The sequence below is a fragment of the Cololabis saira genome, chromosome 6 (genome assembly GCF_033807715.1).
Source record: "Cololabis saira isolate AMF1-May2022 chromosome 6, fColSai1.1, whole genome shotgun sequence".
Classification (NCBI taxonomy): domain Eukaryota; kingdom Metazoa; phylum Chordata; class Actinopteri; order Beloniformes; family Belonidae; genus Cololabis; species Cololabis saira.
The window spans coordinates 38,510,589-38,526,491 of NC_084592.1; the positions used below are offsets into that span (position 1 = coordinate 38,510,589).

The window sequence follows — 15,903 nt, forward strand, 5'->3', positions numbered from 1 at the left end:
TGGAAATGATAAGCTTAGTTGAAGATCTGTGAGAAAAATCTTGATGAATCTGAGAGGTTGAGCTCCTCAGAGCTTCCAGTGGTGACTGACGGTGACACATATGAGAGAGGAAACTCTATTCCAGTTCTTTGGGGCTCTTAGTCAGTCTTTAGTTTTGTTTTCCAGGTGAACCTAAGTACCGATCCCACTGCAGCCCGCTCAGGTCATACTCTTTATCTCTGCTGCAGAGGCCAAGAAGCCTCCAGTGTTTGATGTCCCACTCAAACCCGTGACTGTGGATGAAGGCGACAAGCTGAGCCTCAAGTGTCACGTCTGCGGTTGTCCTCCCCTGAAGATCCAGTGGATGAAGGACAGGAAGGAGCTGGTATCAGCTGGCAGCACCAGGATCAGCTTCTCTGACGGCACGGCCTGCCTGGAGATTAGCCCGGCCTCCAAACACGATGCCGGCGATTACCTGTGCAAGGCCACCAACAATGTAGGCAGCGAGTTCTGCAAGGCCAAAGTCACGGTCAAAGGTAACGACAGAGATGGTTCTTAAGCATCTTTGGGTGGACAATCGCCGTCTGCTGAGACGACTTTGACGCACTTGAGATGGACAGAAATCAAAGTTTCCTCTTTTTAACCGCATATAACCGTATATATTTGTAACTGAGAAGGAAAGTGAACCCTTGTCTTGTTGCCCTATGCTTTGCAGAAAAACCAGGAGCAGCTCAGCGTCCAGCTGAAGCTCCAGCGGATGCTCCAACCAAAAAACTGGAGAAATTGTACTTCATCGAGGAGCCCAAAACTGCACACGTCACAGAGAGTGAGACGCACAATACACAGCATGCTTGACGGTAACCAATAAGCAGTTTATAGTTTGTGTCCTAACTCTCCACCTGACACTCCGCAGAGGGAACCGCCACCTTCATCGCTAAGGTGGGCGGCGACCCCATCCCCAGCGTGAAGTGGATGAAGGGGAAGTGGCGGCAGCTGACGCACGGTGGCCGGATCGCCATTGAGCAGAAGGGCCAGGAGGCCAAGCTGCAGATCAAAGACGTCACCAAATCGGACTCTGGTCAGTACAGGTGTGTCGCCTCCAATAAGCACGGAGAGATCGAGTGCAACGCCGACATGCAGGTGGAGGAAAAGAAGGAGTCGACGCAGCCTGAAGGAGACCTCCGGGCCAAACTGAAGAAGTGAGACAGTCTGTCGGATGAATGATTAGTTGATTAATTAGCTGAAATTTCCATCTTTAGATTAACTGAGTCTTGTTTTTTGTGTTGTCAGGACCCCATCAAAGCAGAAAAGTCCAGAGGAGGAGAAGGACATAGACATTGTTGAGCTGTTGAGAAATGTGGACCCCAAAGAATACGAGAAATACGCCAGAATGTACGGCATAACCGACTACCGAGGCCTGCTCCAGGCCATCGAGCAGCTCAAGAGAGAGAGGGCCGAAGAAAGTGGAAGACCGGTAAGGCCCGTCATAGTCTGAAGGGATTGAGTCCGTCCACGTCTCCGTCTCCGGTGCTGAGAAATTCTGTTGTTGTTGGCAGGAAGTGGAACGTGCAGACAGGGAGTCTGATGAGGACATGGCTCGTCTGGTGGCCGACCTGCAGAAGAGGATGGAGAGGACAGAGGTCAGGACACGTTCACTCTTACAATCTTCTGACATTAGCAACAATGATCTGGTCTGGAGTCAGGCCCACACACAGCCCTCACCATGGACACTTCATGGATCTTGTAGTGTAAAACGTAACTGGTGCAATCGAGCATTCCAGTAAAGGTAATTAATGGATAATACGTTTTTAACAAATGTCAGAGGAAAGCAGAAAGACAAAGAGGTTCCAGATCCACAACAAGCTTCTCCAACCAGTCTGCCGCCTTGTTTTTATGTAGACTTAAGGAATGTAATCACAGATGAAAACTCAGGAAATAACTTTCTTTAAAGGGTGTCTGGTCTCACCTTTAGGGATGAGGGAGGTAACTCAGTCATCTGGGTCTCAGAGTAGAGTCGCTGCTCCGCTCTGTACCTGAGTCCGGAACTTCTTTGGATTGTCTCAGTGACTTGCAGGATTGTGTCTCTGATATCATTATGTTGTGTTTCTTCCATCCCTCCACCATCCATCCCTCCATCTATTCACTTCAGGTCATTCAGGTTCAGGTCTTGAGGGTCTAACCGGAGAGGACCAAAGCGCTGTACAGAAAATGTCATTAAAAAACCCAGATAGAAAACAACAACATAATCATTCATTCATTCATTCATTATCTTACCCGCTTTATCCCTTACGGGGTCACGGGGGTCTGCTGGAGCCTATCCCAGCTTATTTTAGGTGAGAGGCAGGGGTTACACCCTGGACAGGTCACCAGTCCATCACAGGGCCACATATAGACACACAAACCATGCTCACAATCACACTCACACTCACACCTACGGACAATTTAGAATCACCAATTAACCTAATATGCATGTTTTTGGACTGTGGGAGGAAGCCGGAGTACCCGGAGAAAACCCACGCAAGCACGGGGAGAACATGCAAACTCCACACAGAAAGGCCCCTGCCGGGCCTGGGAGTCGAACCGGGGACCTTCTTGCTGGGAGGCAACAGTGCTAACCACTAAGCCACCGTGCTGCCCCACAACATAATCAGATAAAATAAAATTAAAAAAGGTCCAGTAAAATAATCCCCCTTAAACCTACTCTTAGTCTGGGGTACTTCCAGGAACAGGTGGTCAGCTGACGCAAGTGAAGGGGTGGCTTTATGAGGACACGTGGTTCCATCAAAAACAAATCTTACCGACGCTCATTAAAGTGGTCAATCTGGCGTCTGGTGGGGGCCTCCTGCTCGCTTCCCTGACGCCCCGGTCTGACCTCACCCCTTATGGCAATACATAAATTACCAATTCTAACTCTAATAATCATTCTTGGCATTATCATGATATATTGTTTCATAATGTATTATTATATTAAGTTATGAAATCTCATGGGATGTTAAACTATAGTATTATTATATTGTTATATATTATAGTATGGTGATATCATTTGGTTATATGTTATAATATTTTATAAAAAATATGTTATATTAGGATATTACTTTATTATTATGCTATATTTATATTTTATCGTGCTACACCACTCTATATGATAATTATTTATTTGTTTAACTTATTTACTCTCTAATTAATATTCTCAAATTATGTATCTACTTTCATCATTATTTACACACACACACACACACACACACAAAAACTGATGTCGTCTTTTGTCGTTGTTTGCACTGTATGTTAATAAATAAAATAATTAAAAAAAAAAAAAAAGTGGTCAACCTGGAGCTCGGTGGTTAACAGTCTTGTCGCTCCTGCAGCCTGTCACTGTCGTGAAGGACATTGCCAACAAATCCGTCTTGGTCAATGAGGAGGCGGTGTTGGAGTGCGAGGTCAAGATCAACTACCCAGAGATCTCGCTGTCCTGGTACAAGGGCACGCAGAAACTGGACACTGGCGACAAGTATGACATCAGCATCAGGGATGACCGGCACCTGCTGAAGATCAAGAAGTGCCAGCCGGCCGACCAGGGCAACTACCGCGTGGTCTGTGGACCGCACATTTCCAGCGCCAAGCTCAGCGTCACGGGTCAGTACTGACACGTGCTGCAACACTAACCAGAGCCAGAGTTTAGCCACGTACTGATCTTCAACGAACTATAGAATTTGATCCTTTAACACCAATGTTTTTTTTTTTTTTTTTTTTGTTTTTCAGAGGTGGAGGTGGAGAAGCACCTGCAGGAAACTTCGGGTAAGGAAGGCCAGCCGTGCACTCTGTCTTGTCAGTTGTCCGTTCCTAACGTAGCGACTCAGTGGTTTAAAAACGGCCAGGAGTTAGAGATGAAGGGCAGATACAAGTCTGAGGTGAAGCACAAGGTTCAGAAGCTCCTGATCAGTGAACTGAGGCCTGAGGACCAGGGCACATACACCTGCAAGTACCAGCACCTGGAGTCTTCGGCGGACCTCAGGGTGGAAGGTTTGTACCTGGAGACTGTCCTCCAACCCTTTTAGACGTGCTGGATGCTCAGCCCGCTTACTAACCTCTTTCAACTCATCAAACTCTGAGACTAATGCTGCCGATTTGGGATTTTGGCCTCTTTTTTTACCCTCTTTCTTCTTGGGATTTTCCTCGTTTGTCCTCATGTTCTTCTCTTTTATCTTCCAACAACTTCCACCATCATCTCCATCTTTGTCTTTTCACATCAACTCAAACCCATCATGCCCCCACCTCCCCGCCCCAGCAACCAGTTGTCGTAACGTCCCCTTTGCATTCCTCTGACGGTCATTTCTAACCCAGTGGGTGTTGTGTCAGTGAAAAACTACCACTCAGTTCTCGTCATGCGTTCCCAGTTGTGATGCCACGCACTCTTACAACCATTCGCATCTTTATCTGTTTTAGCTGAACAAATACATTTCACCAAACGCATCCACAACATCGAAGTCAACGAGCGGCAGTCGGCCACCTTTGAGTGTGAGGTGTCCTTCGACAATGCTATTGTCTCGTGGTACAAAGACACCTGGGAACTGAGAGAAAGCCAAAAGTACAACTTCAGAAGCGAGGGCCGAAGACATTTCATGGTCATCCAAAACGTGACCACCGAAGACGAAGGTGTGTAGAGCACCATGGAGCCCAATGCAAAGCCCTGCAGGTTTTTTTTTTCCCCTCTCTCACTGCTTTTGTGACCTGATCGTCTTCATTACTAATCCCATGTAGGCGTGTACTCAGTGATTGTGAGATTGGAGCCCAGAGGAGAGGCTAAGAGCACAGCTGAGCTTTATTTGTCTGGCAAAGGTACAGTTCTTAGTCAGGCGACACTTTTTTCTGCTTCTGTTCATCTTTTATCTTTTTTCTGTCCTTAACACAATGTGCACTCTTTCCCTTCTCCACAGAAATCGAACTGGCGAAGGTGCCAACAGGTAAGTGCTTTATTTTTGAGAATCTCAGTGATTTAAATCAGTCAGGGGCATTTGTGGAAATCCTCTCGCTGTCCGTGTTCACACAGAGAATGGGCACTCCGCGATGAAAGTTTGGGAGTTTCTCATTTTCATTTGTGTTGAGGTAGATTATTAGTTGGAGAGGAGGAAGGAAGACCCTGTCCTTTATGCGCCCCTGGTTCCTGTAAGCGTGTGAGATTATATGATTCTCCCGGAACCTCTTTTTCTAGTTTGGGTTCTGTATGGATCAAGAACCTCCATGGGGCTGAAACACGTCCCTTCAAAGGGGGGTTAAAGTCCTTAAAGGGGCCCCAAAGAAGTGCCATGGACAGGGGATGATGTTCAAGTGTCAAAATGTCCTCTTCTTTCTTTTTATTACAATTATCGCAGGATACGCAAACTGTAAAACAGGAATGCACCGATCATTCCAACTCCTTTGATGCTGATCTCATCATTCCAGTTTGCTTTTCTGCTTCTTTTTTTAGTCTTTTCTATCTTCTTTTACTTTTGTGGGTTGATAAACACTGTTGCAGTGGCGCCACCAAGTGGCCCCAGTGGTAGTTTGCTAGGTCAATAGATCCTACCGGCTCCATCACTATAAATGGACCCTACTGACAGGAGTCCAGGATGTATTTTAGGTACAAAGAGGTTAAAAAGACAGAAGTTCCACGGCCTGTTTAAGTGATTTAGGATACTTAGAGAAGAAATCACGCAGCGTTTCAGCTGTGCGCCGTCTAACACGGAGAACGAGAGGAGTTTCCACACTGATGTTCTTCTGCTCCATGTGCATTCGTTATTTCTGCAGTAACAGTGGTGTAACGCAGTCCCTCCAGGATTTCAGGGGCTATTGACTATTGACTATTTTCAAGTTTAAATGCATTTTTTCCCCCAAGGATATTATTGGTCAGGCAGAAAAAAATGAAAATAACAGCTGCTATTAATAAAAAAATACTGATATAAGTAAAGCAATATTTTATTGGTAGATACAAGTGCAGCTGGCAGAGACGTCCATGACACTGCTTGTGCTCATAAAACGTCAATTTGCTGTCATTGAACTTGACAACCTTTGTTATGAGTTGGGTTCTATAAATAAATCAAACAGGATTCATTAGAAATAAACGTCATACTGGGTTCACCTTGCATTAAATGTTAGAATCGCAGCATCCTGGAGGGACTGATGACGACTGTTTCTCTGAAAGAAGAAGTAAAGTTCAGTTACGTCCCATGTTCCATATCCTGTAGATATCCCAGACTCCTCAGTTCAGAGACCTGAAATGCCCACGTCAGTGGCGATCCAAGGTAAGATCAGAACCGTTGACGACGGCAGAAGCAAGAGTTTCATTGAACTGCTGAGCTCTTATAATGGAACCAATGTGTATTTTGTCTTTTAAAGAATCCGCTGAGTTCTATCAGTATGAAGAAAGGACTGAGCTGAGAGGTATTTACCAGATTTATTTTCTTTCTTTCTTCGTTTACCCCCTTCATCCCAACAAAACCAACTAACACGTGCACAGATCCTCGGCCGTGTGGCAGTGGACTCGTTAGTTCACGTCTCTCAGACTGATCAATAACTCCCACACTGAAGCATGTGTGTCTTTGCCTGCAATGACGGGAACATGAAACCTTTCTTTTTTGTTTTTCACAAGAATCGACTGAATATTCATATCATCACGAAAAGGAGGTGGAGCTGGAGCAGAGAGGTACGACATGATTCCCCTCAGTCTTCATCCTCTTAATCGTCATCCAAACATCTGAGCAGATATGTAAAAAACACACAAAAACACATTTGAGACTCAGCTGATTTTTTTAAAATCACTCTATGTAGTAATGCCACATCTGACCACACAAGGGCAACTTATCAATTAAGGTTCATGTGTCAACTGACACGTGGTATTAAAGGACGAGCTAATGCGTTCGAGCTGTATTGTCAGCGGACTATACGCCCCTGTGTGGCCAGAAATGCTGTTGCTGCTATTATAAAACGGTCTCAAAATGTGATGTGAGTTTTTCCATTTTTGTCTCTTTGTGAAGAACTTGTCTTGTTTTCTGTGTCAGCGTCCAAAGTTCAGGGTTACGTCTTTTTCTTCCTTTTTTCACTTTGATGGCGACTTTCACGATGGGCTCGATCAGTTGCTCAGGTGAAATCAGGAGGGCTTGACAGTGCTTGTCAAGCATCTCTGAGATTACAGATGTTTTTTTGTTTGAACTGATGTCACAAGTCTGTGTCTCTGCGCTGTTTGACTCATGTTTGTCTCCTGTCGCCTTCGTCACACCTCCAGTTGAGTATCAGAGCTGGACGGAGGAGGCGAAAACCAAAGGTATCAACCAGACATAGTTTTATCTGTGTGACTTAATATACATGTGACGTCTGCTTTTTGTGTTTCTCTTTTTTGTGCGTCTTAATAACCTCTTTTAACTCTTTAAATCTGGTCTGAAGTCATCCCTGTCAATGCATGAACGGAGATAACCAGTCACGGATTCCTCTCTAACCTGCCTCACCTTCCTTTCTCCACATCATCTTTGGACTGAACACTTCATCTGTCAGAGGCTTTTATTAATTTATTTTTCTACCAGCACAGTTTTAGTCCAGGAAGAAATTGTGTTGTGTTTGCAGTGATGCAGGTTTTCAAGCCTGGCAGCTGGTCTTCCTGCAGCATTGCAGGTGTTTTCAGACGCTGACGATGTTTCTTTCTTTGTTTCCCAGAAGTTTCTGTTGCTGCAACCAGAGTTGCTGTTGAGGAGGTAGTGGAGACCAAGACAGTCGGAATGAGGGAGATGATCCCTTCGAAGGGTACGTCAGAGAAGTTGGGAGAGATAAAAACATAGTAAAATTATTTGCTAATATCATAAGCCCAAATGTTTTTAACAAAAAAACATTGATCATATATGAAATGATTAAACTCGTCATTTAGAATTTGATGTCCACAACATGTCCAAACAAAAACTTTGAGACAGGAAAACATTTATCACTGCGTCTTTCAACTACTGTCCACCCTTGAGGAGAGGAATGTTCTCCCGTTCCTGTCTGATATTTAGTTTTGGAGCTGCTGTTGCAGCACGTGTTTCTGCTCGATGAAAGGTCAGGACCAAAGACAAAGCAGTTCCACTCCTGGACGCCTCTTCTACAGAATCATGCTTTAGAAATGGATGCAGTATGTTTGTTTAGCATCGTCTTGGTGGGAGATGCACGACCTTCCCTGAGCGAGACATCTGGATGGGAGCAGTTGTCGCTCTACAACCGTTTGGTATTGATGTTTCAGGATTCTGAAGTCTTCCACTTCGTTGGAATCCATTTGTAATAAGACGGCGTGAGTTTCTGGATGCAGGTGCAAGAAATCCATGAAAAAGAGGAAAGTCCTTTATTTTAACAAAAAGTGCTACTCAGACAGATCCTAAAAATAAATGCAAAAGGGTGTCCAATAGAGAACAAAGACAACCAAAAAGACGGCTGAAAGGCAGACAGACAGGACTGAAAGACAAATGGACCAAAAGGGAGGAAGGAAAAGACGAGACAAATATACATGTGTACTTGAGGTGCAAAGTAACAGGATCAAATTCAGGATCTCGATCCAAACCTCCCTAGATATACTCAGGTCAGTGACATATACTCAGTCATTTCACTGACCTGTTGGCAGGTAAGTTTTTTAGTTGCCAGATGTTCCTCCAGGTATTTCTCTAGAGTACCACAGAATTTTCCAGGTCCCAACTTTGACAGACGTGTTGCTGACATCAAATTCCAAATGAGCTGATTGTGTTGTGGAGTTTGCGTTGTATACCGCAACTGTTACTGTTTAATGATCATCTAATCATCTTCTGCTGTGTCTCACCTGTCTTGTTGATAAATATTTATTCCCAAAGATGAGAAGAGGTCAGAAGAGAAGCCGGGAGCAGCTGTGAAGGAACCGACGCAGGAAGGTACATCTGTTCAGTAACAGACACATTAGCAGCTCTGTGTGTTTGACGCAACTGCGTATGTGAGATGTTTCACATCCAGATGATGAAATTAACTTCATTTAACTGAACTTTTCAAGGACTGGAGGCCAGGAAGCCTGTGGAGGAAAAGGTTTCTGTAGTTTCAGTCCCAGAGAAGAAGGAAGGTCCTGCTCCCAAAGGTATCTCCGCGTTTTTGAGCATCTTCCACCTCTGCTCTACCTATGTGTGCTTGTCCAAGATCAGTCATTTATTGTTTGTTTGTGTCTTTTAAAAAGCAGAGGACCTGAAGAAGCCCGTCGGCGCTCCCTCTGCGCCTGATGAGAAACACGTAGACCCGAAAAAAGGTTTGTGTTTCCTGTCTTTTATCCACTCCTCAGCAGCAGCTCCTCGCTGCTGCACACGTTTCGTGTCATCTTGACTTCAATCAGTCTGTCTGTACGCTGTCATGTCTGTTCTTCACGACAGACTGCTGTCCGTCTGACTCTTCTTAAGTGTCTGTCTTCTCTTTCTTTCAAGTATTCTTGATGCATTTTAGATGTTTCCACAACTGCCCGCTAACCTTAATGTCTGTGTTGCATAAACCAAGATGAGCACAAGCCTGGGGTTCCAGCGGAGCCCAAAAAAGTGGCGCCTGGAGCCAAACCAGGAGCAGAACCTGAATCGAAACCTAAGCCAGAGCCTGAAGAGAAGCTGGCAGCGGTGAAGAAGCCGGTGACACCTCCTTCCAAAGGAGAACCTGAGGAGAAGCCGGCGGCGGTGAAGAAGTCGGTGACACCTCCTTCCAAAGGAGAACCCGAGGAGAAGCCGGCGGCGGTGAAGAAGTCGGTGACACCTCCTTCCAAAGGAGAACCCGAGGAGAAGCCGACGGCGGTGAAGAAGTCGGTGACACCTCCTTCCAAAGGTACTTTCTGCTTGTTTGGTTGTGTGTTGAGTTTCAAAGATGGTCTTCCGTCTAACTGTGTGCGTGTTCCTCTTTCTGTAACGTTAAACCGTCTCAGCCGCATTTAGCTTCAAGTGTAGAAGCGATTCTTGGACTCTGCTGTCTTTGCTTGATCTAAACCGATCTGAATGTCCCTTTAAGTCCCTGGAGAGGCTGGAAGGCTCAAGCCGGAGCCTGAGGAGAAGCCGGCGGCGGTGAAGAAGCCGGTGGCACCTCCTTCCGAAGGTGCAAAACTGAAGCCAGAACCTGAAAAACCGAAGGCAGAAGTCCGTAAACCGGAGTCTTCCGCCAAAAAGCCTGAGCCGGCCTCCATTGAGGTGGCTCAAAAACCAGAACCAGAAGAACCAAAAGCTGACCTCCGTAAACCTGAGACTCCTGTCAAGAAGACAGAGCCTGCAGCGCTCAAACCAGAACCAGCCGCTGCGCCCAAGGAGCCTCCGGGGAAAGGTACATGACACCCGTGACCCTGCTCCAGCAGCTCTGTCTCCTCCCAATGCTCGTTGATCCTCTTTGTGTGTGTGCGAGCGAACATCTTCCTTCTCTGATGCAGGATGCGTTTGTGTGTCATACTTTTATGTTTTACATCTTTTAAATCTTAATCCTAAGCAGCAGCATCTGCTCGCTGTGTCAGGTGTGTCTCACGTCACCACAATGAATGCTGTGTTCTCTTGAAGTGCCAGAAGCAACCACGAAGGAGGTGGATGTTCCTCCTCCAGACCCGCAGAAGGTTAAGAAAGAGCCAGAAGCAGCTCAGAAGAAGCCAGTTAAAGGTACCTAAAGCTCCTTTGACTTTAACTTCTTCACCTCTTCATCATCTGTGTGTCTGTCTCCTAACCTCTGCCTCACAGCTCCTGTGATGTGATGGTGGACTGCACGTTGTGTTTGTCGCTTGTAGTCTAGTCTTTCTCGCCTGACACTCGAGTGAGAGTGTGTGCCAGTTTCTAACAACGTTCTTCATGGCAAAGTCGCTGAACTGCTTTCTAATGTTTGTGAACGGTACTCTTTGAAGTTTCTGTGGAGGAGAAAGTGCCCGAGCCTCCGAAACCAGCCAAGAAGGCCGAAACCAAAGTTGTTCCCCCTGAAGAAAAGCAGATTTCCACCGAGAAAGGTATTCTGATGTTTCTGCAGTAACGACATCCACTTTGGTCTTGTTCTTAACAAGTTTGGTTGTGTTACATAAATGACCACCCTTACACTAAGTGTATGTAATTATGTGTTGAAAGGAGGTTTTACGTGTTGACTAGGTCTTAAAAGTCATAAAAACCTTCTTATGAATTGTGGGTAAAGTTCCCTAATGCTAATGTTCAAAGTTTCCTTCTTTGTGCGCCAGCACATTGTCCTCTTCTTACGTCTTCTGCGTGTCTTTTTTTTGTGAAACCCTCTTAAAGCTCTGAAGCCCAAACCTAAACCTGTTCCCGCTGGGGCGCCTCAGACGCAACCTCGGGCGTCTGAGGAGGTCGCCGAGTTGGAGGTCAAACCCGCCCGGCCCCCCGATAAAATACCAGAAAGGGCCCCTGAGAAACGACCTCCAGGGAGAGCCGAGGTGCAGGAAAAGACCCCTGAGATGGTCCCAGGGAAAGTTGCAGCACCTGAGAAAAAGGTGGAGGAAATTCCAAAAAGGGTCCCAGAAAAAGTCCCAGAAAAAGTCCCAGAAAAAGTCCCAGAAAGAGTCCCAGAAAGAGTCCCAGAAAAAGTCCCAGAAAGAGCCCTAGAGGGGGCTCTTCCTCCAACGAAGCCTGTCGAAGCTCCTCAGAAGGTTGTTGAAGTGATATCAAAGAAGCAGGCCGAGAGGATCTCTGTGGTTGAGACCGTTTCTGTAAAAACCACCTCTAAAACGACTGAGAAGGTCAAACCTAAACCCGAGGCAGACGAACCTCTTCCTAAAGGTACAGCTGAGGCAGAGCTACTCTTTCTTTCCATTTTCTTCACAAACCAAAAGTCTTTTTTAATTTGTATTTCTCTATACAACCGTCTGAAACTAACTTGGTGTAAACTCAAAGGCGGACGTAGAAAAAAAAGAGTTCAGTGGAAAACAGCCTGAACCCAGTAAATCTGTCAGTTGGTGCGTTTCCATCAGTCTTGACCCAAAACTGAGAACCAGCTTAATTCACCAAGTACCTAGACGCATACGAAGAGTTTGCGCCAGCTGTTGTTGATAAAATGACGATTAATTTCAATTTAGAGATGACTGTTTCCACCAAAGCAGCACAAAGGAGGTTTTATTTGGTATTTAAATATCAGTTTTGATTTCGTTTGAGGGAATGTTTGATAACTTTGAGGAGGTACCATCCCTCAAGACATCGAGAACAATGAAATAGAGTGGATGTGACGGCAGAAGAGAAGGTCATCGAGAAAGTGATGGCTGTCCGCGCTCGTCCGGCTTCAGGTCAGGTCGCATCAGGTCGCGGGGAAGCCCAGACTTCCCTTCCACTGCCACGTCTCCAGCCCATTTGGGGGGATTCCAAGGTCCCCAGTACAGCTGAGAAACATAGTTCCTCCAGCGTGTCCTGGGTCTCCTCACAGTGGCTGGAAAACCTCACCAGGAAGTCGTCCTCAGTAGATGCTGGAGCCTGCACATCTGGCTCCTCTCGATACGGAGGAGCAGCAGCTCTACTCTGAGCCCCTCCCAGATGACCGAGCTTCTCTTCCTGTCCCTAAGAGAGCCCGGACACCCTGTGAAGGAAACTACCCACACCTCCCGAACTTTGGTGATGGTAGGAACGTAGGCCGACTGGTAAATCGAGAGCTCAGACGTATGTGCCATCTTAGATATTTTTGTTAGAAAGTGGTGTTTCAACTTTGTATTCAAGTTGTAGACGTCTGCAGGGAACTGTTACAAGGCAAGCCCCTCATTCCTCCGAAAGTTCCTGTATAAGTTCCTACAGTTCCTACGGGAACGTCATGACGCCTGTATTATGCAAAACGGATGTTTGCATTGCAGTTTACCAGAAACTATTTTCTATTTGCAGTTTCAATTTGCAGAGTTTCAACTTTAACGGAAACGCACCAAGTGGTAGATTTGGACAGTGTGGGACATGACCTGCATCTGTCAGGACGCTGTAGTAAATAAATACCAATTCATAAATAAGTTAAGAATCAGATAAAGTTCACAGATGAGAATGTCACTGACGTGAGCTGGGCATGGAGACTTGACGGGTCTCAGAACTCGTCTTTAAATAACATCTTAAAGTCCTCTTTGATGTCTGGTTTCTTCTACTTTTGTATTTTATGTTTTAAGGTTGTTAATGTTTGTCTGTTTCCTAACTGTATCAATCTTCTTCTTTTATGACGACCTTCTTCACACTTACCATTTTGGATTAAAAACCTGTGGATTCTTTGAAAGAAATTGAAGTTCAGAAGATTGAGAAGATTCGTCCTTCGGATGGGGAGAAACAAATCTCTCCTCCTGTGAAAGGTACCGGCCCTCTGAAAACACGTCGGAGTTGTAACCATCTTAGTCCTCACGATAGCGCACCACAGGTGGATTATCACCTGAGCTGTAGCTTCTCCAGCTCTGGGCCGTCTCCTTCTAACACCAATGTCTGTCTTTGTGTTTCGTTGTTACCTCTTGGCGCCGCCACATGACGCCTCTTCTTCATCACCTCTTAAAAAACAGCCGCAAGTTTCATGGAGACTGAACAAAAAAGAGCTCAGGAGATACAAGATCTTTATCCCGTGTCGGAGGAACTGTCTCACACAGAAGAGCCGTGGGAACAGAGACGTGTGGAGGAACATGAAGAGCTTGAAGAGTTCAAGTTTGAACTGAGACAAGAGATATCTGTTACCGACTCTTTGCAGAAGCAAGAAGTCAGGGTGATGCAGAAGGTAGTCGCCCCGAAAACACTAGAAAATGTAGCTGTAGTCCACGAGAGGGAATCCCAGGTCATAAGGGTGCAAGAGCAACCCACAGAGGACGAAGGCAGAGCTTCGGTCAAAGACCTGGCGGGTACGAAGAGACGAGAGGGGACCGTTGAAGCAGACAGAAAAGACAGACAAACGAAAGAAACCAGTTCAATCAGAGAATCAGGGGTAGGAAAACCAAAACCGTCTCCAGTTCCCATTAGCGCAGATGTAAGAAAGCAGACTGAGGGGAAAGCTCTGACATCAGCTGATCGAGATGAGGAGATATTCTCAGACCTTCCTCAGGAAAAATACACCAGAGCTGGCGGCGAGCACGTGGCAGAAACCACAGTTGTGCCCAGACAAGACCAAAAAATGCCCCCCTCTCAGCTGAAAAAGGTAGGTGATGACGAGAGCAGAGCGCAGGAGACTGACGCAAAAGCAGTTTCAGTGAAGAAACCAGAGAAAAAGGTTAAATCTGACACACAAACGCAGAAAGTTTCTGACAGAGCTGAGCTGGAGGTGCCTTCAGGGCTAAAAGTAGAAGAGTCGGTAACAGACATCCAGCTCAGGAAGCCGAACGAGATCTGGCAGGAGGCAGAAACTGAAGCAGAACACGAGGAACCCCGGGACGCTCTTCCTCAGAGAGTCCATGCTGACAAGAAAAGAGACAAGCTTTCACCTGAGGATCAGACAAAACCTTCAGTCTTTGTGAAACCAGAGAAGAGAAAGATGCCCACAGAACCAGCGACCAGAGGTACCGAGAGAAAACTCTAACATCACCATCATTCTCATCCCTAACACTCATCATGCGCCACGTTTGGGTGCAACACTCTGGGAAACCACCAGGGGTCGTCATTTCATGTGGCATGTTTGATAAACCTTCACATTTTCTGTGGTTTCTGCTTTTAAAGGGATTCTCTTTTTTATCCCTTTGTGTTATTACTCTTTTTTCTCAAATTTTTTTAATTAAGAAAAGTAAAACATTAATTATTCTTTTAAGAAACTGAAGACAAGTCGACGATTGCCGCCGCTGCACCGGCTGAGGTTTCTCCTGAAACCAGACCTGAGAGAGGTAGATCACTCCATCCTTGCCGCGATTTTCAGCTTCTTATCTTTGAGTCCTGTTTAAAACCTCATGTTTGTGTCTGTGTGTCTGTTCTTTCGTCCTAATCTCTTGGCACCGCTACATGGTGCTTTCTCTTTATACTTTTGATCATTTTTCACTTTAAGCAGACATCACTGCTCTTTTAGCTGATGAGAAAAGGGCATCATGTGTCCATAAGAATGTAGAGGGAGAATCCGTGGCACATGAAGGTGGTGTAAGAACCACGCAAGAACCTGATGAAGGGTCTGACATGAACCAGGAAATATCTGTTACTCATGGTTTAAAAACAACGGGCCTCAAAACTAAAGTCCTCCCTAAAACTAAAGGACATGTCGTCTTGACAACAGGTGAATCAGGGAAGACAGTAATTGAAACTGTTCAGGATGAATCTACTGCAAAAAAACCTATTTCCCAGACAGTAAAAAGCATTAAAAAGGATCTGAAAGAACATCAAGAAGCAGCTGAAAGACATGAAATTTCAGCCAAGCCTGGATCTGATGAAAATCAGGAGCCTCTGGAGGGTAGGAAAGAAATCAGAGATGAGAGACAACTATCGGTTAGTGGAGCTGATTTATCCATCGCGATTGATTATCAATCTTCAGGAAAAGTTCGCCAGAAAAGAAAAGTCGGGCAAAATAATCAAGAAGACAAAACTTTAGAGGCTAAAGTTACAGAAAAAACTCCAAAGATACAAGGAACTCACGATTCTTCGGAGTTTTTAAAAACGAAAGAAAATGTTTCGTTTAAATTTAGAGAAACCGATTCTGATAAAGTTGAGAGAAAGCCGGATGCCGCAGAAATCACCAACAGTAAGAAAGCTGAGAAAGTAACATGGCCGACAGCGGTTAAAATTGGCGACGAGAAACGAGCAGATGCGTCTGAAGACACAGACGTCGAGGTTTATAGAAAAGGAAACTCAAAACCTACAAAGACAAAAACAGGACAGGAAAAAATGGAAACTAAAGTTTTAGACAAACATATCCCACCTAAATCTGTCATAGTTGAGGATAAAACCCCCAAAATGAGTCAAACTAAAGCCAGACCACCTGACAGAGACCATAAACAAGAAGAACCGATGTCTGAGCATCCAGCAGATGATGAGGACATGTTAACTGAGACACTTG

At 45.5% G+C, this 15,903-nt stretch overlaps 1 protein-coding gene across 1 annotated transcript in view; it reads left to right on the plus strand.

Moving 5' to 3' along the window:
- The window catches only part of ttn.2 (titin, tandem duplicate 2), a 201,301-nt gene that overhangs the window by 71,693 nt on the left and 113,705 nt on the right, over positions 1–15,903 (plus strand). Inside the window, exons 76-99 of the mRNA XM_061722952.1 lie at positions 228–515; positions 695–805; positions 893–1,178; positions 1,270–1,453; positions 1,536–1,619; positions 3,345–3,612; positions 3,739–3,999; positions 4,423–4,632; positions 4,738–4,815; positions 4,914–4,940; positions 6,201–6,257; positions 6,352–6,396; positions 6,605–6,658; positions 7,666–7,749; positions 8,808–8,873; positions 8,990–9,070; positions 9,167–9,235; positions 9,478–9,792; positions 9,973–10,278; positions 10,506–10,601; positions 10,841–10,939; positions 11,220–11,717; positions 12,355–12,545; positions 13,516–14,428. Coding sequence (XP_061578936.1) covers positions 228–515; positions 695–805; positions 893–1,178; positions 1,270–1,453; positions 1,536–1,619; positions 3,345–3,612; positions 3,739–3,999; positions 4,423–4,632; positions 4,738–4,815; positions 4,914–4,940; positions 6,201–6,257; positions 6,352–6,396; positions 6,605–6,658; positions 7,666–7,749; positions 8,808–8,873; positions 8,990–9,070; positions 9,167–9,235; positions 9,478–9,792; positions 9,973–10,278; positions 10,506–10,601; positions 10,841–10,939; positions 11,220–11,717; positions 12,355–12,545; positions 13,516–14,428 — 4,671 coding nt within the window. The remainder of the gene's footprint in view (positions 1–227; positions 516–694; positions 806–892; positions 1,179–1,269; positions 1,454–1,535; positions 1,620–3,344; positions 3,613–3,738; positions 4,000–4,422; positions 4,633–4,737; positions 4,816–4,913; positions 4,941–6,200; positions 6,258–6,351; positions 6,397–6,604; positions 6,659–7,665; positions 7,750–8,807; positions 8,874–8,989; positions 9,071–9,166; positions 9,236–9,477; positions 9,793–9,972; positions 10,279–10,505; positions 10,602–10,840; positions 10,940–11,219; positions 11,718–12,354; positions 12,546–13,515; positions 14,429–15,903) is intronic.